Source organism: Pectinophora gossypiella, chromosome 4 (assembly GCF_024362695.1).
Source record: "Pectinophora gossypiella chromosome 4, ilPecGoss1.1, whole genome shotgun sequence".
Lineage (NCBI taxonomy): Eukaryota > Metazoa > Arthropoda > Insecta > Lepidoptera > Gelechiidae > Pectinophora > Pectinophora gossypiella.
The window spans coordinates 10,159,850-10,185,511 of NC_065407.1; the positions used below are offsets into that span (position 1 = coordinate 10,159,850).

At 38.2% G+C, this 25,662-nt stretch overlaps 1 protein-coding gene across 1 annotated transcript in view; it reads right to left on the minus strand.

Moving 5' to 3' along the window:
• LOC126366019 (ankyrin repeat and BTB/POZ domain-containing protein 2) overlaps positions 1-21,342 on the minus strand; it is a 46,176-nt gene extending 24,834 nt beyond the window's left edge. The window contains exons 1-2 of the mRNA XM_050008877.1: positions 21,236-21,342; positions 3,991-4,119 (exon numbers count right to left, since the gene is read on the minus strand). Of these exons, the coding sequence (XP_049864834.1) occupies positions 3,991-4,119; positions 21,236-21,243 (137 nt within the window). The 5' untranslated portion in view covers positions 21,244-21,342. The remainder of the gene's footprint in view (positions 1-3,990; positions 4,120-21,235) is intronic.
• Positions 21,343-25,662: the final 4,320 nt, after the last annotated feature.

Genomic DNA, 25,662 nt, shown 5'->3' on the forward strand with positions numbered 1-25,662 from the left:
TTGCGTTCCCATCCCAAGGTTGATCGGAGAAAGTCCTTTAATTCAAGTTTACTTACTCATTGTTTGCGCTTTTCACGTGGCAACCGCTAAGAAAACGACAGGGTAGGGTGTAGAATTAGTGGTAATATAGAATCGGCATTCATTCGGCATTTTGAGCGAGGTCCTTTTATTCCGGGCGCCATCGCATATGATCGGACCGTCATCGCGTTGCATTTAGGACAACTTTCTGTTATTATTATTATTTTTTATGATTTTGGTTTGTTTTTCTTAATTATTTTTTTGTTAAAATTTTTGATCTTGGTGTTCTTTTTGTTTGTTTTTTTGTGTATTGATTTCCGTGTGGTATCTGTCCTGTGTTGAATGTAATGTACCTGTCTGTCTGTGTCTGTGGTGTCCGGGAGTAATAAATGTTTCTTGTTTTCTTTCAAATTGATAATCTTCTAGTGTTTTCTCAGTGGTCTACTTAGTGCCAGTTTTCTTAAAAACAACAGTATTCTTAAATATCCCTACTTTGTTCTACGGCAACCTCAAGAGATTAAATTTAAGTAAACTCGCCTAACATTAATCATAAGTTCTAAAATCGTTTGCATTGCGAGTATTTCATAAATGGCAGTGTGCTCGTTGATGTCTTTTATATGAATTAATTAAATTTATACATTGTTTGAGGTTTACGAGGTTATTATCATAATTAAAATACATAATACCGGGTTATTACCGCGTTAAAATCAGGGATATAAGACTCCCGATATTTCAACCCTGTTGCAAGTCCCGTGATCACGAAATGTCTGATGAAATTGGAGTGGAGTAGGTAGATCCATATTTTTTAAACAAAATAAAGGGCAAACATATCTGTCTACAATCTTTCTTTGCCGCTTGTTTTTACATTTGATGTCGGAATGTTCTGAACCATCTGAATATCGAGAGTCTCATATCCCTGACTTTTACGCGGTAAGAACCCGGTATTATGTGTTTTAATTAATTAAAGCTTACCTGTATTTATGTCAGATGCGTCAGAAACATATTTTCAGGTTCTGTTAAAAATTAAAACGCCAATTTTACATTGTTCTATTATATAGTCACTCCTTAAAGTCCTTATTTACTAAATGACTTATTATAGTTCTGCTATTTTCGCAACTCTACAATTTCTAGCCCAACCGCCGAAGCCCAGCGTGCGCTATTGTCATGCGCCCGCGCAAGAACTCGGTGAAACCCGCGCGACATCGCACGTGGTCGCCAAGTTCCCATACTAAACGTATCGTTTTGTGTTTTTATATGCGTAGAGATGCCTCTAGTGAGATATATCTTTAAGCTTGCAAAAGTGCAGAAGCATTCCGTTATCCCTTGAATGAAACTCGAAACATTCATTGGAATTATAAGTAAAAATATTGAAAACATTGAATAAGTAATTAGTTCCTCTAGACTAATACACTAAGAGGCAAGCAGCCTGACGTCACCGTACTGTTTATTGACGGTGCATGTTACATTGTGTAACGTTTTAATTTTTATGCAATTTACTTATAACATGATATTGCGCTTTTAGCGATAGCATTCTTCGTCAACATCAACTTTCGGCTCGCCTCATCGAGGCAACTTCCGACCCTAGAGCAGGCAGTTATTTTGCCCAAAGGGTCAGTTCGGCGGTGCAGAGGGGCAACGTGACCAGTATTCTGGGGACTTTGCCTCGATGTGGTGAGCTGGAGGACATTTTTTATTTATAGCTTTTTATCCCTTTTTTATGTTTTGATTTTAATAATATGTGTGTTGATACAACTGTAGTTGGATGGAATGTACTTGTTTATGTATTTTTATTTAATAAATAATTTGACTTTCAAGGCATGTCACATAACAATCGTAACACATGCAACTTTCAGTCACAGCACAGCAACATTGCAAGTGGGAAACCATATATTAATGCTAACAAATGAAGTATAAACATAGACCTGTTCTCATAAGAATGAAAGTACTGATTCATTGATATTTAGATAAAAAACACTCCATTCAGAACGTAAACTGTTAATTAAAAACCTTGTGTAACTACAATTATGTCTAAAGTCTACCGCCATTGTCGCTTTGCTCAGTTTTTGTGGGGATTTTACACGAAACGAAATTTCTAGTCAACATTTGAACTCTCATGACCTGCTCTATGCGATAATTTTGTATTATAATGCCGATGTAATAAAACTGAAAATAGCTGAGCTTTTCTGTATGGATTGCAGGATATGACTTAAATAGAAGATTCAACAGTTTGGTCACCCATAACATTTTCATGTGTGTGAGCGCAGCGATGATTGCACTCAACGCTTGCTTGGCTCATACAACAGCGCACTTTGAGAAAAACAAAAAAGTTTGGGAACTGGATATTCGAAGCGCATTATTTAGTCATTTGCGGTCGACATTCCGCTACCGTATTGCAGATCGCCCGCGGGCTTCCTAAAAAACTCCGCAGGATTTCGCAAACTGGATTTATCGGCTTGGTGGAATGTCGAGGAGTTGGAGCCCACGCCGGTGTAATGTCGATGTATCGCCTTATCGGACGAACGAGACAAATGTCCGCTAATTGGTTTGTGCAGTCGAGCCGCCCCAAAAACTGCCGTATTTCCGTGTAGACGGAGCTAAGGTGTTTTGTGATATTTTCAGAAACGAATATCGTAAACAACTACAAACTTGGCAAAGCCTTTAATTTAAAATACGATTAAAACAAGTCTGATTTCATTTATGATAACAGTAACAATAAAGTCTTAGCTCTGTCCTAAAAGCCTGAAATACACCAACCTAGCTACTTACTTATAGGTACTCATAGTGAAATCACCTCTGAACATTCGTTCAAACTTCACGTCGGAAAACAGTTACTTATACAATAGAAGTATTTACTATATCTACCTACCAGGCGTAGTTCCGAGGCTGACTACATTAATGTTATAGAAAGTATTTCCAGTCGAAATTCAGTATCTATAGATATAAATATAATTTATTTATATTCATTATGAACTAAACTCTACGTATATTGTTTTTAGTTTGACGGATAGTTTTTATCGTCTGCTTTATTTTACTTCAACGTAGTGAATATTAAATTTAAAAAAGTACTATTAGGTATTTTCTCTGTTCACTTATTCCTTCCGTGTGGGTGAACTTAAACTCTATTTTGATTCCTATTTATATGTGACTTATTAACTTCTATTATTCGAATCTTCTACTTATTGCGTATTTTCTTAACTTAACTTCTGCTGCGCCATCAAGCACTCTGCACAATATCTATTTGGTCTTCCTACAAATAACTCTGCTATCTTAGAATTCTCCTGCGCATCGAGACTTAACGTGTAGACATAATGGATAGTTGTCCTGTCTGCGCATTTGATTCATTTCGCGACAGACTAACGGGTCTGAATAACTCGCGAGCTTCGAGTACTGACCCATATTAGCATCTGCAGTAATCCGCATATTTTTATGCTGATTCAGAATGTGTTCTGTGTCCATCAAATTCCGAACTCACCGGAATCCGCGTTCAACGCATTCCAATTTCGATACGGTTAAAAATCGGTGACAATTTTATGTGACGTTACCGTTTCACGTATTCGTAAGAACCGTAGGATTACTTCAATTCGAATCAGGTCACTAAACTTTCTGTTACTTAATAAATAAATAAAAAGAAGTTTATTCAACCACAAATATTTTACAAAATTGCTTAAACCTAATTACATGTAACACATTATCAGTTGCGGCCGAAAAGGAGGAGCCTCAGCATTGCTGCTGCTTTTCAGTCACCCCCTGTATAACCAACTGAGTCGCTACACTGGACGCCGCGAGAACATTTTACCAAAACAAAAACACTATTAAAATAAAAATTTAGGCAGAAACATATATATAAGCCATGCTGCAATTTGGTCGACCAACTGGCGAGGATTTGTTTTTGGGTTCAATTTGTACACCAACGATATAATATTTGGTGATGAGCAGTGGCATAGGTTAATAGATAAAATGCTAGTGTTATACCTGCGAGGCTTGGGGCGTAGGATCTCGATAGGTTGGGGTGCGCGACGCGACGGCCAGGCGGCACACGCGCAGCCCTCACCGCCCGCGGTCAGCGGCGCCGCCTCCGCGCGCGGCGTGCACGCATCTTCACTGTAACAATATTTAATTCAATAGTAGTCATTGATGTGTATACTTAATATAATGTTACTATAGTCCTCATTGGATGCGAGAAGAGTATTGCGTCTCATAAACGTTCTCTCTATTATACTTATAAGTAAAGTCTAAGGTAAGTATACTTAACATAAAATATAATGTATACTAGGAGAAAATTCGGAATACCCATATACCGCCATGTCTATATTTACCTATTTGACGAGTATGGTTCTTTTCTTGTTTGCATACTTGGCGTTGGATGGTAAATGAATTCTTGGAATGAATTATTTAACAAAATAAAAACTTAACTTAATATAAACTTATTAAAAAAAGCTTTTTACCAAAGGCAATGAGGTTAATTAAAATGAATAATATAATTAGGTAAGTATAGCAGGTTATACTTATTGTATGCCGTCGTAACAGCATAAAATAAAAAAAACAGCTTTCGCTCATTTTTTAAATGGCTAAATATTTTATATAAGTGAGTAACTAGCAACCCGCAGTGGAGCACCGTGATGGAGTGTGCTCCATACCCCATGCGATTGATTAATGGAAGGCCTGTGCCCAGCAGTGGGACGTGTATAGGCTGTTTATGGTGATTATGAAGTAACTAGACTCTATATGTCATCATCTCCCTAGCATTATCCCGTTTTTCACAGGGTCCGCTTACCTAACCTGAACATTAAAAGCGACTACCTATCTGACCTTCCAACCCGCGAAGGGAAATCCAGCCCAATACAGGTTAGGTCACATACCTCCGAAAATGCATTTCTCCGGAATGTGGGTTTCATCACGATATTTTCCTTCACCGCTGAGCACGTGATAATCATTTATGAATTTAAAAAACAAATTCGACAATCATTGGTTTAGGTCTGACTCCATACTAACAACATAACATTACCTATAATTACTAGACTCAACATAATTGATATCACATGGATTTCTATCTGGTGTGTTAATCTGTAATAGTGATTGATTATAATTTCATATACTTACTTAAAACTGTAAATTGTAACTGCGCGTAAAATATACGAAAGAATATAAAAATAACAATAAAAACACCAGCTTATTATAAATTGTATAAAACAAAGTCGCTTTTTCTGTCCCTATATTCCTATGTACGCTTAAATCTTTAAGACTACGCAACGGATTTTGAATGATTTAAGAGGAAGGTTTATAATTATGTATAATAAAATCCATAAAATAGTGGTGAAATACTGTTATTTTTGAGGTTTTTAATGTGATGCCGTAAATAATTTCATTTTTTCCTCAGCATTGCACCCGAGCGAAGCCGGGGCGGGTCACTAGTATTATAAATACATAGAACACTTCTTCCAGCGCGCCACACTGAGGCAGTGCGCCCAAAACGCTGGCAGCACTTCCCCTCTGAACTGCCAGGCCTATTCTCCACGGAAAAAAGCTGCCAGCTCCTGGATCCCCAGTTGCCTCAATGAGACTAGACGCCATATCTATTATCGATAAATTATAGAGTACTCTTTATAAGTTATAGACATCTCATGTGGCGTTTGAAAACGTTCAGCATAACTGAAAGCATCTAATCCTCGATGCATCGCACGTGTACATCTGCAGGCACGTGCATACAAAGATCCCCTGTGGCGTATAAGTGGGCCGTGCCAACTGGGACAGAATGCCTTTGTGCCTTGGGGCAAGCTTTTACCGGTTGCGATATAGCTGATGCTACTGTTAATCTTAGGGACTGTTCCATTAGCTCAGTTAATTCAATTAGGAGGTCCAGGGTTGGATTCCCCGTGATGAGACGCCTAACAAAAAGAAAACAATCACCTGAAATTAAAGTCCGAAAAATAATGATGATTCCGCGCAGTCGATACTGGCTACTTTTTGCTTAACTAAGTATGTAATTGTTATCTGAGCCATGCCGGAGGCCTTAGGCGGCTCAATAATAATCTTGACACCAGAAATGACGAGGACGGTCATTGATCTCACCCACACCAGAGAAGAAGAAGAATAGGACAGTTTCCAACTAGTCAAATCAGTTACTTTTGACACGACATTGTTATGGAATTTGTATGAAAAAGAAACAAGCTGCAAAAGTCCAATATGTTTCTTGCAAAGTAATAAATTAACTGGTTGCACTTAAGACCTCTTGGTTACCTACATGTCGTTTCTGTAATAGACCAAAAACACCTACAAAAACATAAATGTTATAATTATGACAACCAATAGTTCATAATTTCGCCACTGTTTACAAATAATTTGCTGGGCTCAGTGACTGAACTTTTGCTCTTTAATTTTACCTACCCAATTCTTGATATGAAGCATGATGAATTCGCGTTTATAGGAGAATGTAAATTACTTGGTTGCGATTTCAGCTATTTACTCATTAAACCCACAAAATTAAACAAAGTTACGACGAAGATAATGAAAGTAGAATTATATTTTAGGAGCGTTCATTCGAATTGCTAAGATCGTAAATGAGGCAGTAGTACGTATTAAGAGCGTAGTTTGTTCTCTATTAGCTTTAAAGCATCTATCAATTTGTATTAGAGCTGTGTGGTACAGTACTGCGTATATAGCCCGCTATGAAGTTGAACAAACTCGTGAACGGAATTTGTAGTTAGAATATATAATAATTCAAACAATTACATTTTGCGATACGGCTCACGACCTATCACGTAGAAAGCTCGGTGAGGTGTGGGTACTTAGTTCATCTTGGAATAGATGTACCTTAAACTACCCCATTGAGATATAGTCATTAGCGTATGTTAGGTATGTATGTTCAAAATACAACCATCAGCAAAACTCATAAAAACAATATTCCATTGTTTCGCACTGCAGAGTATCATTGTTCGCACAATTCATTCGAGTGTCAGTGATATAGACAATCAGAAAGGAACCTTTTGGAGTGTAATGGCACGCGACGATGTCCAACCACGCCTGACGATGCTCATGCAGGGTGGCTGGTTCCTGTATTGTCTCTGCCATGGACGATTGGCCATCGAGGCGCGGCTTCCTTGCGCGCCCTTTCAATAACGCCTTAATTATGAGGAAATGAAGAGACAACAATCAGTAATGTAATGCTGAGAAAGTACGCTAGAAGGGTAAGCGCGATTTGTGTTTTTTATGTGACTTATTAATGATTGATTATGGTAGATTTGCCGCATGTGGCACCCGGTAAGCATGATTTTTGATGCTACGAAAGTTCATCATCCCCCTAGCATTGTCCCGTTTTTATAGAGTTCGCTTACCTAACCTGAAGATTTGACAGGTCCGGTGGTCAGGTGGTGGTGATGCTACGAGAGTTGTCATATTATAAATGAAATGAAAGTAAGGTCCTCGCGAGAATTTCCGGTTTGGGCATAGGTAATCTACTACTTCTTCCTGCCTTCTTGAAATTTTAAATTTTTGCATGCCTAACAATGGTGAAGTGTGTGATCTTGCTGAATTTTATTTAACCTTTATATACCACATTTCATCATAATATACCTAACCTGAAGATTTGACAGGTCCGGATTTTTACAGAAGCGACTGCCTGTCTGACCTTTCAACCCACGAAGGGAAAACCATCCTAATACAGGATAGGTCACATACCTCCGAAAATGCATTTCTTGGGAATGTGGGTTTCTTCACGATGTTTTCCTTCGCCGCTGAGCACGTTATAATCATTTATGATCCAAACATGAATTCGAAAACAAATTCGACAATCATTGGTTTAGGCCTGTGCTGGATTCGAACCTGCGACCTCAAAGTGAGAGGCAAGCGTTCTACCAACTGGACTACCACGGCTCCTTTATGTACCAATTATTTTGATTTTCATTTTACTATACAATACCCATCGACCACCAATTGGACCCTTTTGTTAGTTCTTAATCCTCGTACCGCCTGAATTGGAATGCCAAAAAAATTAAACGACGGTATTTGAGGTACTGCTTTGAAATCCGAATCGCATATTATAATCATACGTCCGTGGGCTCGCGTCATCACATTATCATTCCACAAATGCCAGTACAACCTTCAAACCGGTCCCGCGGTCCTCTGCTACCCCTGACACAGGGATTCTTACTGTTTGAGATTTGTGTTTTATTATTTGAAACGGTATGCAGTGCCTACCTACTTATTTTCTATAAAGTTCAATAGGAGCTGTTGGTGCAAACAGTGGCCAAGATAATTTGGAAATCAGTCAAACCATGGCTCAAAACTACTTTTTCGAACTTTTCTCATCGATCATTAAATTACTTATTTCTTCATCACTGCTGCCTATAAACTATACTTTTAATAAATAAAATTATACATTTTATATTTATACAATTTAAGTAAGTGCATTTTTTATGAACGTACAAGTTTTACTCATTCATATTATGCATACTTTCCTACGTATGCTCCATACCCCCTCCGGTTGATTGAGGGCATGCCAGCAGTGGGACGTATATAGGCTGTTTATGTATGTGTGTGTGTGCAGAAGTATGATTTGATTTCTAAGTAGGTAAGTATCAAAATTCTTGGAACGATCTAGTTACAGCTTTTCAAAGACCACTGATCGAACGTATGAAATAGTACCGTTACATAGTACAAATAGGTTTGTACTATGTAACTGACTGGAGAACTTACTAGTAGGCTAGTAAGTTCTCCTATAAGATAGAGCCGAGAGATCGAGTCCAGCAGCTCAGGAATCTAGTGCACAAACACACGCTCACTTTTGTTTTAAACGTGTTTAGGGTCGAAGACAAGCCGGGGGTACTTATAAAGGTGGTCAGCAGAGAATGCTAGTGTAATTAGAGAGAACTTGCACGCCATCCATTGCACATGGTCTGCGTACCTTGTGCAAGTCAGCCTCCGCTGCAAAGGGTAACTTATCTCTATTACCGCGACAAATGTGTAGCCTTCAACCTATCATATTCAAAATGTTTTAAACAAAGGCCAGATCAAGAGTAAGTAGTAGTAAGTATGCAGATTTCGATGACAGTGGAAGAAGTGTGAGGATAGTAGTTGGTGGATTTATGTGGTGTGGCTGCAATGTAAAATAGGTCTGGTGTCATGTTTGTGTATTCAACCAAACATAGATAACGGCGTCTGTCTATCGGTCGAAACATGCGTTATTTGCCACGCCTCATGCGATGCGTAACCCATGCCGCAAGTGCAAGCGGGGCCGCGTTTACTACGGGATTCTTCCAGCTACATCTATACCTAGTAAAGTGCTAAAGAATTCTTGAGCTCAGAAATCCTAACATGTTTGTAGTGGTTTTGTTACGCTCGTTTTATATTATATAGGGTTGCTACATCCCGCTACGGACGTTTTCTAAAATATTTACATACGTAGATACAACAATTGACAGTTGCAGTACCAGACAGTTGATTGTCGATTTGTCTTTGTTTGTGAGAAGGTGCATTTATAGCGTACAGCAATACCTAGTAGGTATAGAATATTTTATTGTGCTGTCTGTCATTCATGATTTTTTTTTAACTTAAGTATTTTTATTCATAGCAATTTTAAGATAATGATGTGACGTGATCATCAATGAATGGTAAGTAATATTCAAGTAAGTAAAATATTATTTCAACATCCATTGGCCGTCGGTAGCTACTTGCTAGCTCACTGGCTGGTGAGGTCGGTTATCGACCTTACTACCTAATCGAAAGAAAAAGAAGAAGTAGTGTATACTCCCTTGTGCATTGCAACGGCTATATTTCCAAAGAGCGAGCTAACGTTCTCGGTGCCCAGTAGCCCATCGTCAATCAACGCGATGAACAAATGAAAAGCGCGTGCCTTGCGCGTGCGCATACCTACAAGGAAACTAAGTTCCTGAGCGCTTGGGACGTTAATTTAAGCATTCTTTGATAATATGTTGCCTTTCAGTGTTTCTATTATAGGTAACGGTTTTTGTTTTTCTGTTTTCTCTTAAACAATTTTCTTATGATATTTCACAATACTACTCGTACATATGCTATGAGTTATATACTTAAGTATCCCTAGTACTACCAAAGAGTAAGCATTCCGGATATATTATTTTCGTAAGAGAAAGTGTTTGAATATCGGTATCTACTTGTACTGTATCATTTTATGACGACTAACTTAGTACTAATCTTCATAAAAATTACAACTCATTCTAGTTTATTCTATTTTCGAGCCACATGATGCTTCTTATTTACATTTACTACTCTGTAGTCGTAACAAAAAGTTATTTTGATATTTCTAGCTACTGCTTAACCATTACATTGTTTAGGCGATCACAGCTGTGTTTTGAATCCCGCATCCACCGAGCCCGCATGTACTATCTCGTATGTACAATGTCGTACCTATACAACAGATATAATGCAGTGAACAAAATATACCCTTTAAACGTGTATCAATGCAAGAAAACGGTGATGTCTTGGCTTATGAGTCTGAGTTATGACGAGACTGAGGAGCTATTATTGATAACTGCTTAGCTCCAATTTATAAGCACCCGAATAGTGGAAGAAGAAGAAACTATTCCGAACCCAAGTTTAGTACCCTCGCTCTCACACACACTCACACTCACACACACACACATACACACACACACACACACACACACACACACACACACAAACTTTTTGTAACAGTATTTTTAAATTACTTTTCTCATATTTCTTACGTTTTTTTTTTATTATTTACTTTCTTTGTATTGCTCTATTTATAACATTATTAATGACCGTATTCCTGGAGGTGGAGGCCTGGAGACCTATAACACAGGGTACCCTAGTTTAGGCTCCAGCCTCTACAAATATTATTAATGTTCATGTTATAAAATGATTGTAAACTAGTATAAGAACAATGTTATTTGTAGAGGAAATAAATATATTACTTACTTACTTACTTACTTTACTTACAATCCCATCCATTATCTATGTAGTTTGTCCGGAGGGTCGGGCGACGTTGTTGTCTCATTTGTTACCACATAATTCATTATAGCTCTCTCTTTGTCCACGCTACTGATTTTGAATTCCATTAAAAAGTAATGACCCAAATCGTAGCTTAATATACCAGAAGCAAATACAACAGGCTGACATTAAAACAATATAAATTTTGTTTCAAAGATCGTAAGGTTCTCAATTTAATAAATTAGGTAAGTACTAAGTATATCCAGTCTTTTTCTATAGTGTGGGTTATTATTGAGCCGCCAAAGGCCCCTGATATGGCTCATGTAACGATTACTCACTAACATCAGTAAGTAGTAACCGGGACCGACGGCTTACGTGCCTTCCGAAGCACGGATCATCTTACTTTCGGACAATCAGGTGATCAGCCTATAACACTAAACTAACTGAGTCATTATATGTAGTAATATAAACAAATACAAGAAATACACTATTTTATTTGGTAAATACTAAATAGTAAAAGTTACACAAGGTACTACTTAAAACTATTTTATAAGCAGTGCATAATCGAACGCGTAAGTTCAGATTCCGTTGAACTTTATCAATCTGCAGTTTCGTAGAATACGGGAGATGGGCGGCAAATACTTCTTAAATCGACACTTAAAATGCCATTACATTTCAGTTTTTTTATTTATCATGACCTCTATTTGAACTGGCGTGGGTTCGGAACGTTATCGTGTAGTTGGCAACCTCATCTTTTCATATTCATCATACAGAAGTGGCTGCAAGTTACGTTCTAGTTACTTGTGGCTCTGCCCACCCCATTGGGGATAAACGGGCGTGAGTTTATGTACGTATGAAGACTGTTGTTAATTAGAAGAAAAAAGTAAGTAAGTAAATGGACCATTTTTATAAAGAGTTTTTCGACACTAATTTTGTCACGAAATTCGCACCCATTTCTTGACAATCTTGGCTCGCTTTGAACGTATCGTGTGGTATAGTTAGCAGCTACAAATGTATATTTTAAACAATAAGTTTTATAAAACTTTAGATACTTACATAAGATACACAAGTGTTCGAATTAAAGATTTTTTTAGTAGGTTGAAATAACTATATAAGTACCTACCCACTTAAACTTATTAGGATTTTAGTCTTTTCTTTATATAAGTAAGCTAAATATTTAAAAAGTTTATGAAGCGAAATCATTTATTATTACTAAGTACCCCTAGATACTATGTTTTAATATTTAAAAACTAAAATATTCCATACTTATTCAATAGTTTGCCTGCTGACCGTCCTTCGGGCAGGCGTTTCATAAATTCAGTAGCATTGCGTGTCGGACAGTATGTTGCCCCCAGGGTCAGTCCAGTGGGCATTCCGACAGGTTCTTGGAAAATAATTACCCACTGCTCCGCGTTTAGGGATCAATCATATAATTTAGCAAATTCATCGGAATAACAGTACTAAATTGTGTTTTGAATTTCGAGCCTCCTCGGTTATTGATAAACTTTTGTTTTTGTTATGAAATTATATGAATTATGCATACATATATGTCTTAAATATAAAGAACTGTTTTGAACAGACCTTATTTTGTTTCTCAAACAGATTTTTTTTTTATTGTAAATAGGTTCATGTCTTACCTCATTTTAAGTAAGTTCTCTATAATATTTAAACAACAATAAATGTAATCTAGAGCAATAAAAACAAAAAAGCCTTGAGGCTAGGTAAATAAAATAAAACACATAATCTCTTCCGATCCTATTTAAGTTACTTTGTAACTTACATTTACTTAAATTTATTGGTCGGGAAAGTTAAAATTATCAGCAATGAAATCGAATCCTTTTAAAGATCATTAATGGACGGACAGCCCATCTCGGGATCAATAACATTTGGAATCAATTAACTATATTCTGATAGCAGATGGACGCATTTCGGGATGAATATGCTCGATGTACTGTCGGGACTAGTCCTGCAATTGATATAATTTCCAGATGACCCTCAGTAAGCGATGCCTGTTTATTGGTATATGTATATAATTATGTTTTGAATATCAGAAGTGGCTGTGGGTTCTTTTATTGATTACTTGAGGTTCTGCCTATCCCAATACGGATAGGTAAAGGCGTGAATTTATCTGTAGCGGAACCACCTGTAGTATGTATTAATCAAAGCACAGCTGATAAAAAATAATATCTAGTAATTAGTAGCGGACTCTACCATAAAATTCAGACCCCTCATTTTACAAATGGCGACTGACAAAGCTACGTGCGTGTGGAACATCCTGCTTTGTCCTAATTATTTGTAACGCATGGCCATCCTCCCGTATACCTGACACAATGGAATTCAAAAAGGCACAAAAAATGTTCCGATGTTGGATTTATGCTGCTCTCCGCATTCGTGGCATTTTTGGCTGCATACAATTGAACAGATTGTTATTACTACGGATCTACGCATTGTTGATGCTTAAATAATGTTTAAAAATAATTGAAAAAGTTCCCTAAGTTTCATTTAGAACCCGTGATAAAAATGTGCATTTAATCAAACAGTACCCTCAGAATTACTATCGAGACTCACATTGTGGGAGTATAAATACTCCCACCTAAACGGAATAAAGTTCTAAATCCTTTGATTGATGTTAGATTCCTTAGGAATGTCGAGTGCTCTACGCTTTGCATTTACTACCTAGGTATGTTGCACTAAAACGAGTTCAGTGGCAATAAAACATTATTTTCTATTTATTTTAGCGTCAGGATTTACATTTAATTCTCAGTTTAGTACTGCAGTTTGTAAAAGAGCTTAAAGTAAACACAAAAATAAACAACTTAACCCCACCTCGCAATACAACAGAAGTTCCATAAAAACATTTTATTAGAAAATAATTGGAATAAAAAAAATCTTATGGTGATGTCAACACCTCGCGCCCACAGAATAGACGATAATTATAATGAAGATGAATTGTAAAGTATAAATTTACTCTGAACTATCTACTTCTGTATCAGATCGTATATCTGCCTGTACAAAGGGACAAGCAGATATACGATCTGCATCTTCATTTTAAAAAACCTAAAAATAAAAACTAAAATTTGGAGCCAGTTTTTTTCATTAAAAATGACAAATTGCATAAGTGACAGGGTTACCAGCATTTCGCCTATTGTAAGTACGAGACGACGACACGACAATGACACGAACTTACCCTTATGCCTTTCTTAAAAGAAAACTCACGATTTGAGCTAAAAAGCAGGCCGTAGCGATCTCATTCTTTAACCGATTAGAAAAAGGTCAATCATGTACATTCGTCTGCTGATTAAAGCAAGAAGCTTATTCGTGACCACGTGAAATACCGTAAGATCATTCTGGTGATATAAATATATATTATTAAAATGCGACTCTAAAGGTCCTGTCACACCCGTGTTTGTAAAAGTCGTATTAAACATATAAACTCACGCCTATTTCCCACTAGTGTAAGCAGATACTATGGAATTCCATTTGCTTCGATCCTGACACTCTCTTGCTTCCTTCACAGACACTGTATTAAACTCGCACTAAATTAGCAAACGAGGTTTTTGTTTACCTTTGATAAAGTAAAAGTAATTATTATACGTAATCATTTAAGTACTTAGTGTGCGTAACGCATCTTCAAAACTAGATAGTGTTAGATAGAAGAGAATCGATCGACTTAGTATCGACTGATACATCACTATGCTACTGAACGTCACAACACTGGCTTAGTATTTAGACAGATCTAATTCTTACCGCACATTGGTGCTAATTCCTGTAAATACCATCTAATTTTATTTTAAGTTATATCATTTTCTAATCCGCCGAAAAGAAAAGGGACGGGTAATCGACAAGCATAAAATTTATGGAACACACGTCAATTTTAAGCACAAATCTAAACCAACCGTCTAAAAATTTTACATCAGGCAATAACCCGACACAGTTAAGTACATGTCAAACGGATTGCATACCAGCGACGTACCTTTTGATTCGCCCGGGTTATTCATTCATTCACTCATTCTTCCTAAAATTAAGAGCTGTGAATCATCCGTCCCTTTCCTTTTCGACGGATATGAAAATGACGGATATAACTTAAAATAAAATTAGGCGGTGTCTGCAGGAATCGGGGTCATTGAGATTATAATATATAAAATTGTTATCTTATGGATATATATAATCACTTATTGTACTGTCAATGTTGTTGTCGATTGTGTCTCAGGATCGAAGCAATGGAATTCCACAGTCACTGTTTACCCCGGTGGGAAATAGGCGTGAGTTTATCTATGTATGTATGTATGTATTGTACTAACTAGTCATTCTGTTTAATAGTAGGTATCAAATTAAGACGAAAACTGTTTACTTAGTTTGGTTTTTCTTCTTGTCATTTTGGATGGCATTCAGATTTTTACAGCCCAGTATTTTGCCACTCGGACAGCATTTTCGGTGGCATTCATCAGCTTCTCTCGCGTACAGGTATCAGGGCACGCGGGGCAAGATGTTAGATGAGCCATAGTCTGTGGCGTAACACCACACACGCAGCTCAGGTCCGATCCGTTGATAAAATCCCACCTGGACAGGTTATCTTTACTTCGGCCAACCTGTGTGCGGAGTTTATTTAAAGATTTCCAGGTCGGCCTGGTCAGCTCAAAACCCGGTGGAAGGTTCTTCGAGAGGGGGACAAATGGAGTAGGTAGCGTCGCTGTCCTGCGCCAAAGACTGCATCTGGCTTGGGGAGCTTCACACTCAGTTGGTTCGACAACCAAACCAACCGAGTTTGGTTAATAAATGTTGACATGTTAAGTACTTAAGGGTTTAATATAATCGTAAAATGTATTTACAATCTAATGTACTTACAAAAATATTTCCAAACTAAAGCTGGTGTGGTGGCATCTTAAGGTTTTATACGTTGACTCCTTACAGTTCAATGGTTGGTTATACCGTTATAGTCCTTATGTCACATACGTTACGTATCAATTTGTCGTTAGAACTAGTTCTCTCAATTTGCATGAGGGTACTCTGTCTGTAAATCACGCATATCTTTGTCTGTCCACCGTTAGTTGTGGTTACGTCATAAAAATACAAGGAAAGAAGGTTTATATAACGTTTTTGTGTTTCTATTTACCTGGAAATAGTTCTGGTACATTGTGCGAATAAAGAAAAAAAATACAGTTATTATTAGGCACAGTTGTCCCTACCTTACAAAATTTACAGTGAAATGAAAGTAACTGGACCGTCTTTCTTTAGCTCTAGATTTGAATTATGAATATTATTCGACCCGACTAACTAGACTTGTAGGGTCTTTAAAAATACTTTATTGGGCGCAATGAACACAAGATACAGAAATAGTGAAATGGAGTCTTCAAGGCTAGAGTGAATAGGCATATAGAGTGAGTAAGCGTGATCCACCCTAGACCACATCTTCACTTACCATCAGGTGAGATTGTGGTCAAACGCGAGCCTATATTATTAAAAAATAAAATAGAACAACAGATATAGTATGGTACAAAAGAAAAAAAATACAAAATAATAGTAGTGACGGGTACTCTATACTTATTTATTAAAAGCTTTTAAAAGATTAATAGTTTCTTAGGTAGGTACAACTCTGAAAAAAAAATATATTCATTTCAAAGAAAACTTCATTGAATATGCATACAAATTGATTTATACGACAATCACACACAGATATTGCGTAAATTATACGGGGTCCCCGTGTTGCGCATAAATGTCAGTTGGCTCGTGCGATCGTGACGGCGAGATGCGCGCGCGCACGCTAATGTACCGCCTTATGGTTTTATGGAGCTGCTGTTTGTGTGTTAGTAGCGCTAGGGAATAGAATAAATACCTTTCTAGGTAGAACATTAGGATTCCTTTACTGATTCGGCCTCATTTTAGAAGGCGTAATAGTATGATGTTCCACTACTTGATACCAATTTTAAGCCACCCTATAGGAATTACGGATGGATCATATAAAACTGGCGCCAAGCTCCTTATTCGCCCGAGCATTTTAAAATAAGGTGTTATATAGTTATTAACGGGAAACGTGATTAACGGGAAAATCTTCAAAATGTAACACGGTAGTTAGTCCGGATACTAAACTAAAATATAGCAGCTAAAGCGCTTCTATAAATGCTTAGAGTCATGCATGTTGCATTCAGGGGCCTCTGGCAGCTCAATAATAACCCTGATACCAATGTTGGTAATCCCACAGGATAGAAGAAGAATGCATAGAGTGGAATATTACATGCATACCCCTACATTATTGACAACAACCACTCTTTATGATTGGCTGTTTGAGATCAATATTGCTGGTTCAGAGAAATAAACTTACATTACACTATTTATGACAGCCAGTGCGTTGCCCTGACCAATAACACTAACACAAGTTTTTAACAGCATATCTATAACGGTGCATCGTAAAACAGAAACCCTGCGAGAGACGTCCCTAATCCCTTATCTATAGACATGTTAGTCCCGTATAGAGGAATAAAATTATAATTAACTACGGTTATGACTTTGTAATTAATTGATGTCATAACAGGCAACTAGGGGTCAGCGAAGATCGTAACGGGGCGACCATCATGAACATTCTCACTTACGTACCTTTTCTTGATATAATCGCTTTATTCACAACATCCTGAAGTACAGTCATGAGCAATATAATGTACCCACTTTAGGACTCTGTCGCACTAACATATTTGACATTTAGTGAGACTTACAGTTCAATTTGTCAAAAACTTAATGTGACATGGTACCAAAGTGTATATTAATATTAATGCTCGTGACCGTACCTAGACCTCGATAGTTTCTCGATACTTTTATCCTAAAGAAACATGAGAGTAGAACCACAAATAACAGACTCGCAAACATAAGTAAGAATCTACCTACTTTTTATCTTCTTGTGATGTGAGTTGTGAGGTGGAATACCAACCTCATCAAACCTGGTGTCAGGGATATTACTGAGCCGCCAAAGGCCCCTGACATAGCTCTTGTAACGACTACATACTTACATCAGTAAGTAGTAACCGGGACCAACGGCTTAACGTGCCTTCCGAGGCGCGGATCATCTTACTTTCGGATAATCAGGTGATCAGCCTGAAATGTCCTAACCAAACTAGGTATCTCAAAGTGACTTTTTATAATGCTTAATGATTAAAATATGAATATGATCTCTATAAACCGACCGGCCGACCAACGGACCTGGTATCGGCGCCCGAAGGATGTAATATACGATCCCGACTCTAGCCATAGAGGCGGCCAATTAGCTCGCGACAACAAACACTTCAGAACCCCGACCCCGCCGGCGTGGTCGACGATTTCCGTCATTCAGCGCCTATCGCTATCGACCCGCTAGGGTCGATTAATTCTTTGAAATATTATCCTCTCAGACGACGCCCTGAGTCGAGGGTCGCGCCCAACTGGGCACCCTCAGACAGGTTATCTTAAATTTTGTACCGGGTGAGAACCCTCAGTGCTCCCCTTTGTTCGGCCAAGTAGTAAATGCCATTTGCGGCAAATTTGTAGATGTGACTTACTTATTGTATAAGTCACGTCAAAAATTAACCGTACTCTTAATACTAATTATACGTATAGATAGCATCAACAAATATAGAGACGATGCAGGCTTGTAGATGTTGTAAATTATTCCCTAAACGAATAAAAGTCCCACCATACAGTCAATATATAAGAAAAATATGGAAGATAAATAAACATTATCCTCATGACCTTTCCTATCCGGGGTGGGCACGGTGTATCCTTCTTTCTCCAAAGATCCTTATTTAATAGGAAACGTACAGAATTCTTATCACAAAATTCACGTAAACAGAGCGGTCAACTATATTCATGGCCTGTTTAATACTGTTTATTGAACAAACATTCAATATTTAAAGTCGATAAGTCTGTGAGTGGCAACCGCGCTAGATAATTTAAAGTCAATCTTATGTCAAGTAGGCCTCGTTAAGTATTCCAACCTCGAAGGCCGATTGGTCGCGGAATTCCTTCACAATCGCCGTACGAGTACATTATCTAGGCAAACATTTGCACGAAGTCCCCCGAGTCAAGCACTCAGAGTCAGGGAGTTAGGAGACTTTACGACTACTTATGGCGTTGGTTTTTATTTATTTAATCATTTATCATAAGCAGAAATTAAAATAAATCTTCTTCTTATCGTATGGGTCGTGAGATGGATTACCAACCTCATCAACTCTGGTGTCAGGGCTGTTATTGAGCGGCCAAAGACTTCTCACATAACTGTAGAGAGTCAATCTTTTTCCTTTTCTTATATTTTTACTGACAGATTTAGTCATTTTATTATGTTATATTAAAATAGCCAGAAGCGACACCCTGAGGGACAGGATCACTGGATAATTAGGTACGTATGGAATAATTCTACTTGGGTGGAATAATTCTAGTAGGTACTGAATTCCAGCCGATGCAACTCCACAATAAGCCACATCAAAGAAAAAAGTAATAACCAGATTTACACCAATTCACTAAAAAACATAAACTGAATGTAACATGACAGAGCATCACGCTTGCATCCCCGAAGGAATAAAGGTATATGTATATCGCTATGTTTGAATTCCACGTAATTGCGAATTTAACGTGATGTCAATTTGTATGTGTGTGTCTGTTTGTTTGTTTGTTCGTCTTTCACGGCAAAACGAAGCGACGAATTGACGTGATTTTCTAAGAGGAGATAGTTGAAGGGATGGAAAGTGACATAGGCTAATTGTTGTCTCTTTCTAACTTCCCACTTCCCTAAAATGGAGTATGGAAGTTTGTATGGAGCATTCCGCAATTTTCATGGTAGATAGCTAAAAATTCGTATGCGGACTATTCGTGACTAACAAAATCTCTTCAAAGAGGGAGTGAAATATGGGACCTTTCGCAGTTATTTTCAAGGTAGGAAGCTAAAAATTGGTACATTAGGAAAGGTGAACCGTGTTACTCTGAATATGACGCGAGGACGCCGCGGGCAAAAGTTAGTCAAACTATAAAGTCGAATTCAGTGGTAACCTGAATGTGTCATCGACGTAAAGAGGGAAGGCTTGCATACAGTAAGAAAGACAAGGAAAAAAAGAATTAAGCCTCCTGACTGGTACCTATTGTAATATAACAGCCTCCGTGGTCTAGTGGTTAGAGCGTTAGCTCACGATCTGGAGGTTCGGGTTCGATTCCCGATGGGGACATAGTCGAAATCAGTTTGTGAGACTGTCCTTTGTTTGGTAAAGACTTTTCAGGCTTGAATCACCTGATTGTCCGAAAATGTAAGCTGATTCCGTGCTTCGGAGGGCACGTTAAGCCGTTGGTCCCGGCTATTAGCCGTAAAAACACCACCACCAACCCGCAGTGGAGCAGCGTGATTGAGGGGAGGCCTGTGCCCAGCAGTGGGACGTATATAGGCTGTTTATGTTATGTTAATTGTAATATGCCATTGACACGAAAGATGTAGCGAATGGTAAACACCAAGGTGCTTCAAGTGGGTAGGTACCTACACAAATGAATGCCTAAGTACCTTACAAGTATACCTACACAAAAGTCGATTCATAACAAGGTATGCGATAGAAACCAGTACGAATAACTGAATGGAAGATCTATCAAGGTAGTGATTGCAAATGAGGCATAATACCACATTAAACCGGTGCCATCAACACAAACTGTTAAACATATTGGATTAGTAGATATAATGGCTTATTTTAATATCGCATATGATAGACATTGAAACATGTTTCCTACTATTTAATTTATTTTTTATTTATTTATGTAAGTACTAGTTTGTACCAGAATGTCGTTTAAGTACATCAAGTTGAAAAACTCTACGTAGATTTGTCTATTCGGTAATCTTTTCTTCTATCGTGTGGTTAGTGAGGTGAATTATCAACCTTATCAACCCTGGTGTCAGGGTTATTTGGTAATAAAAACCTTCGTAGGTATCTACAAGTTTTAACTGATTAAAATCAAAGTTATCACAGCGTTTGTTACAAAATCATAATTTGCTTTAGGATAATAATTAAAGAACAAACGACTAAGTTAAACCGAAAGCTTCAAAAGCTCTAAGTAGCAAAATAGATTACTCAAGTTGAGCGATTGCCAACCCACCGCGGCTAGAAGCCTGGAGCTTTTGAAACAACCTGCTCTTACGCAAGTACCCACAGAAGCAGCAGATTAATACCGCTTAATTATCACCCCCACACATCGCGTGATCACAACCCTTCAACGACTTTCGCTCGCTACAATTAAAACAAGTACAATGAGAGTTGTTTTTCCCACGGCGTGAGAAAAACAATGAATATAAGTGACAAACCTCGCCATCCATTCCACTATGCTCGTCACTACACCACACTGCACTCACTGAAACTTTTACTTTTCGCGGCGCGTGTGTCTGCGCGGGCGCACACACGGCACTCGGGCGCAGGCGGCGCGCGGTATACTGCCGCGGCCCGCGCCCGCCTCTCCTATAAATTCTTTACAAGACTCGTGCCTGAGCCTGGCCCTGTACACTCGAGTGCAACTTGTCCTGCCCTTTGGAGCTTCGAGCTTTTTCGGATAAGTTTAACTTTACCAAATTTGTTACTAAAACTTAAAATTGATGGAAATAACCTTTAGAATAAGTACTGAAAATTTAAATAAATATTGTACTTACTTACATATAAATATCAAAACAGTGTTTTTTCTTGGCCACTAACATTCGCAAGATACAGGCACGTAATTTACAATCCAGCGATAACGATAATAATATTATGAGAACATTGCCTTTGTTTGCATTATTCGATTGTATTCTTACTTGTGAATCAATCTACTACTACTTACTATCTACTTGATAACGTGTTTATTTCTTCAATATATCAATGCAATAATTATAGAACAGATAATACATTATATAAGTACTTAGGTGCATTTTAGAAAAGTGATATTGGGATAGGGGACAACACACGAAAGTGTGTATGGACTGTGTGAAGAAGTATAGTGTGAAAAGTGTGAGTACTGAGATGAAAGGAAAAATAATACATGTTTTACCGACCCCACTTATTTAGAGCAGGAGAATTTTAGAACAGAGTTAATGACACCTAACTTCATAACGATGCGGCATATTATTCAAGAAATTTACAAGACAGAAGCCAAAAGATTAGTAAAATTTGAAGAGACCACGTGGTTTTTAATTAAAATATTAAGTATGGGAGTGTACAGGCGATGGCTGGCGCGCGCGCCGCGGTCGTCGCTCGGCAACCAGTCCGACGGCATCCCGCCCCGCGCCCCGCTCCCAAACTTTACACCCACCGCACCAAACCCTGCCTTATCCACCTACTACTAAGACTACTTTTAACAACTTCAAACCACTTACAACCTTTCAAAAACACAGGAGTTATCACTATTTCGTACATGCCATACAGGGTTCTCTACATATTTGTGAGGGACAATCGCATGGTGGACCATATCGGGGAGTGGTAAGGCCCAATTTGGCTGTGAGGGAGGCTGCAGGAATGCACCTGCCGGCTACCGGGCACCGCATCTCAACAACAATATTTACTGACTTTCGGTAACTGAGCTCACGCACGTGGTTTGCGGATAGTGTCGGCTTGTAGGAAACCACTAGCTTTAATTAAGATATCGCTACGTGACAACCGTTTATGGAAAGCGGGAAAAACTTGACTTCGATGATCTAAATACCCCATAAAAATACACCTAACACTGCAATTTGGAATGAGATATTATAATTTATTTACAGTTATACTTAGTTAGGATTTACTTTATATTTTCAAAGATATCGTAAATGTTCATTTCTCACTAAAATGCCTACGTGAAAGTGGGTGAGAGCCCTCAGCGCTCTCCATCTGAGGCAAAACCAAACCAACAAATTAAAAAAAAAAAAGTAAAACGAAGTCTACACTGTGATCGATATTGGGTGCCTACTTAAAGCATTGAGTACTAATCACACTATTAACACATGATTAAAACTCCTAAAAATAATTTGAGCCTCTTGCCTTCTTAGATATGTGGATCAGTGAGCTTCTGGTGTAGTTTTAGTGGGTAGTGTGTCCTAAACGTCCATATATGGAACTGTCATTGGCCGAGAAATTTTTATACTCTACTTACCTTCATAATATTTTATCAACACGTTATATTTTGTTCAATTTGATGTCTGCTTCTTATCGTGTGGGTTGTGAGGTGGAATACCAACTCGTGTAACGACTACATACTTACATCAGTAAGTAGTAACCGGGACCAACGGCTTAATGTGCCTTCCGAAGCAAGGATCATCTTACTTTCGGATAATTAGGTGATCAGCCTGTACTGTCCTAATGAAACTAGGGATCACAAAGTGATTTTTGTGACATGCCCCCACCGGGATTCGAACCCGGGGCCTCCGGATCGTGAGCCCAACGCTCAACCACTGGACCACGGAGGTCGTTGATGTATTTGATGTCATTATTAGTATTGGTGCACAAAATTAGGACGTCACACCCTAGGCACCCTAGCACCTATCACGTCGGTCTAGAAGAAAGCTCGGTGTGGTGTGGGTACTTTATTCGTCTTGCGATGGATGTACCTCTGACTACCCCAATTGGGATGTAGTCATGAGCTAATGTTATGTTAAGATTACTTTCGGCCTTTAGTTTTATGTATGGAACCGCAAATTCATATAAAAGACATCAACGAGCGAAGTCTGATTTTAGAAATAAAATACTCACAATGCAAACTTTTTGAGTACTTACTTTTTCTTTTTTTTTCTTTACTAGAGCTGTGCATAATATTCGGTTGAAATTTACCTAGTATTTTGCCTATTTACGCAGATCATTTTTGTTTTGGCTTTACTTGGCTTAGAACTTTATAATATTTATCTAATATTAAAGGTAGAATAATATAGACCAACAGCAATAGGGGTCCATTTGCACTCTCCATCCCCGACACTGCCTCTTCTCAAAAACCCCATTACTCGTTATTTGACGAATAAAAACCATATACCAACAATAACATTAAAACATCACGTCATTTATTCAACTGCAGATATATTAGACCAATATATTGAATATTTGTAATTCGAAATGTATTAAACTGTTAACAAAACAGAAGACCAATTATTTAGACTTTCGATCCCGCACCAATTTTAACAGATCGCTAATGGTCGGAAAAGATAATTATATAACACGATTATCGAGATTATCAAGAAGATTGTGCATGCTCAACCGACAGGACACATTCAGTTCTACCTGTTCTTTAGACGGCGTAAAAGATACATGGATAATATTATAAGACATTTTAGTAGTTGCAAGTTTTAAAGCATGCGTTTTTCCAGTTAAAAATGTCTTTAGTTATGGGGGAAAATTGCTTTTAATTTTATCACTCGCATCCACAAGGCCTTTCTTCGTTAACGATGCATGGTGCTAATTGAGTGCCTTTCGGGCAGATGGGGATCCTCTTTTTCTTATCTTCTGGCTCGGCAGACTTTTGGCCAAAGAACCTCCACGCCAGATACAAAAGTCCAGCTCCAATTATTACTCCTCCTGAAACAATATCATCCCCCTAGCATTATCCCGTTTTCCACAGTGTCCGCTTACCTAACCTGAAGATGTGACAGGGCCGTTTGTTCACAGAAGCGACTGCCTGTCTGACCTTCCAACCCGCGAAGGGAAAACCAGCTCAATACAGGTGAGGTCACATAGGTACCTCCGAAAATGCATTTCTCGGGAATGTGGGATCTAGCACGCGATTTAATCATTTATGATTAAACATGAATTCGTAACAAATTCGACAATAATTGGTTTAGGCCTGTGCTGGATTCGAACCTGCGACCTCAACGTGAGTGGCAAGCGTTCTACCAACTGCTCACCTCCTGAAACGATATGTAATGTCTTAATAGGTACCTATATAAATAATAAGAGACTTATCAAAATAACGGCATCCGTGGACCAGTGGTTGAGCGTTGTGCCCACAATTCGGAGACCCTAGCTTCGAATTCTGATGGAGACATATCACAAATCATTTATTCACCCGATTGTCCGTAAGTATGATGATCGTACTTCGGAGGGTATGTTAAGCCGGTGGTCCTGGCTTTTGGCGGCTCAATAACAAATAGTCATTGCGCAGAGAGCGTAGTCCAGGTACCATGTGGTGCATATTGAAGCTGTTGTATTGTTGTAAAGTCCATCGATGGTCACATATATACATAAGCCGACGCCCGTAATCCCTACTTAGGTGGTAATCCCTACAAGTAATCAGAAAATGACTTGCAGCCACTTTTGATAAGAAGTTCCACGATATCGTGAACCGTATGGTGACAGATGTACGGCCTGTATAAAGATCCATCATAATAAAAAGGCACAATCCCTCCAAGTATTACGACATGCCTGGGAAATTAGTTGCTGAACGCTTCCAGTTTATTCGCCCCCAATTCAGCATATCCATCGATGATCAGAGATATACTTACAAAACTTGGTGACTCACCTATGATGGGTATCAAATTCTCGTTACCATCTCCGCCACCTCCCGACCGCCGTCTTCTGTCACCCATAATAATTAAGATGTCGTTCAAAAGTTTTTTCACCATGCAACTAGCCAGTTTGGAAAATGTATCTTACTGATATTTTTGTTTTCCTAATTATCTAAACATCTTTAATTTTTGTATTCGTCTATATGACCATTATGATGTCAAAGAAGACATTTTTATTCGTGACAGTAAAGAAATCAAAGAGAATGCTGTTTAACGGAAATGTATTTGAAACAAGAAGTTCC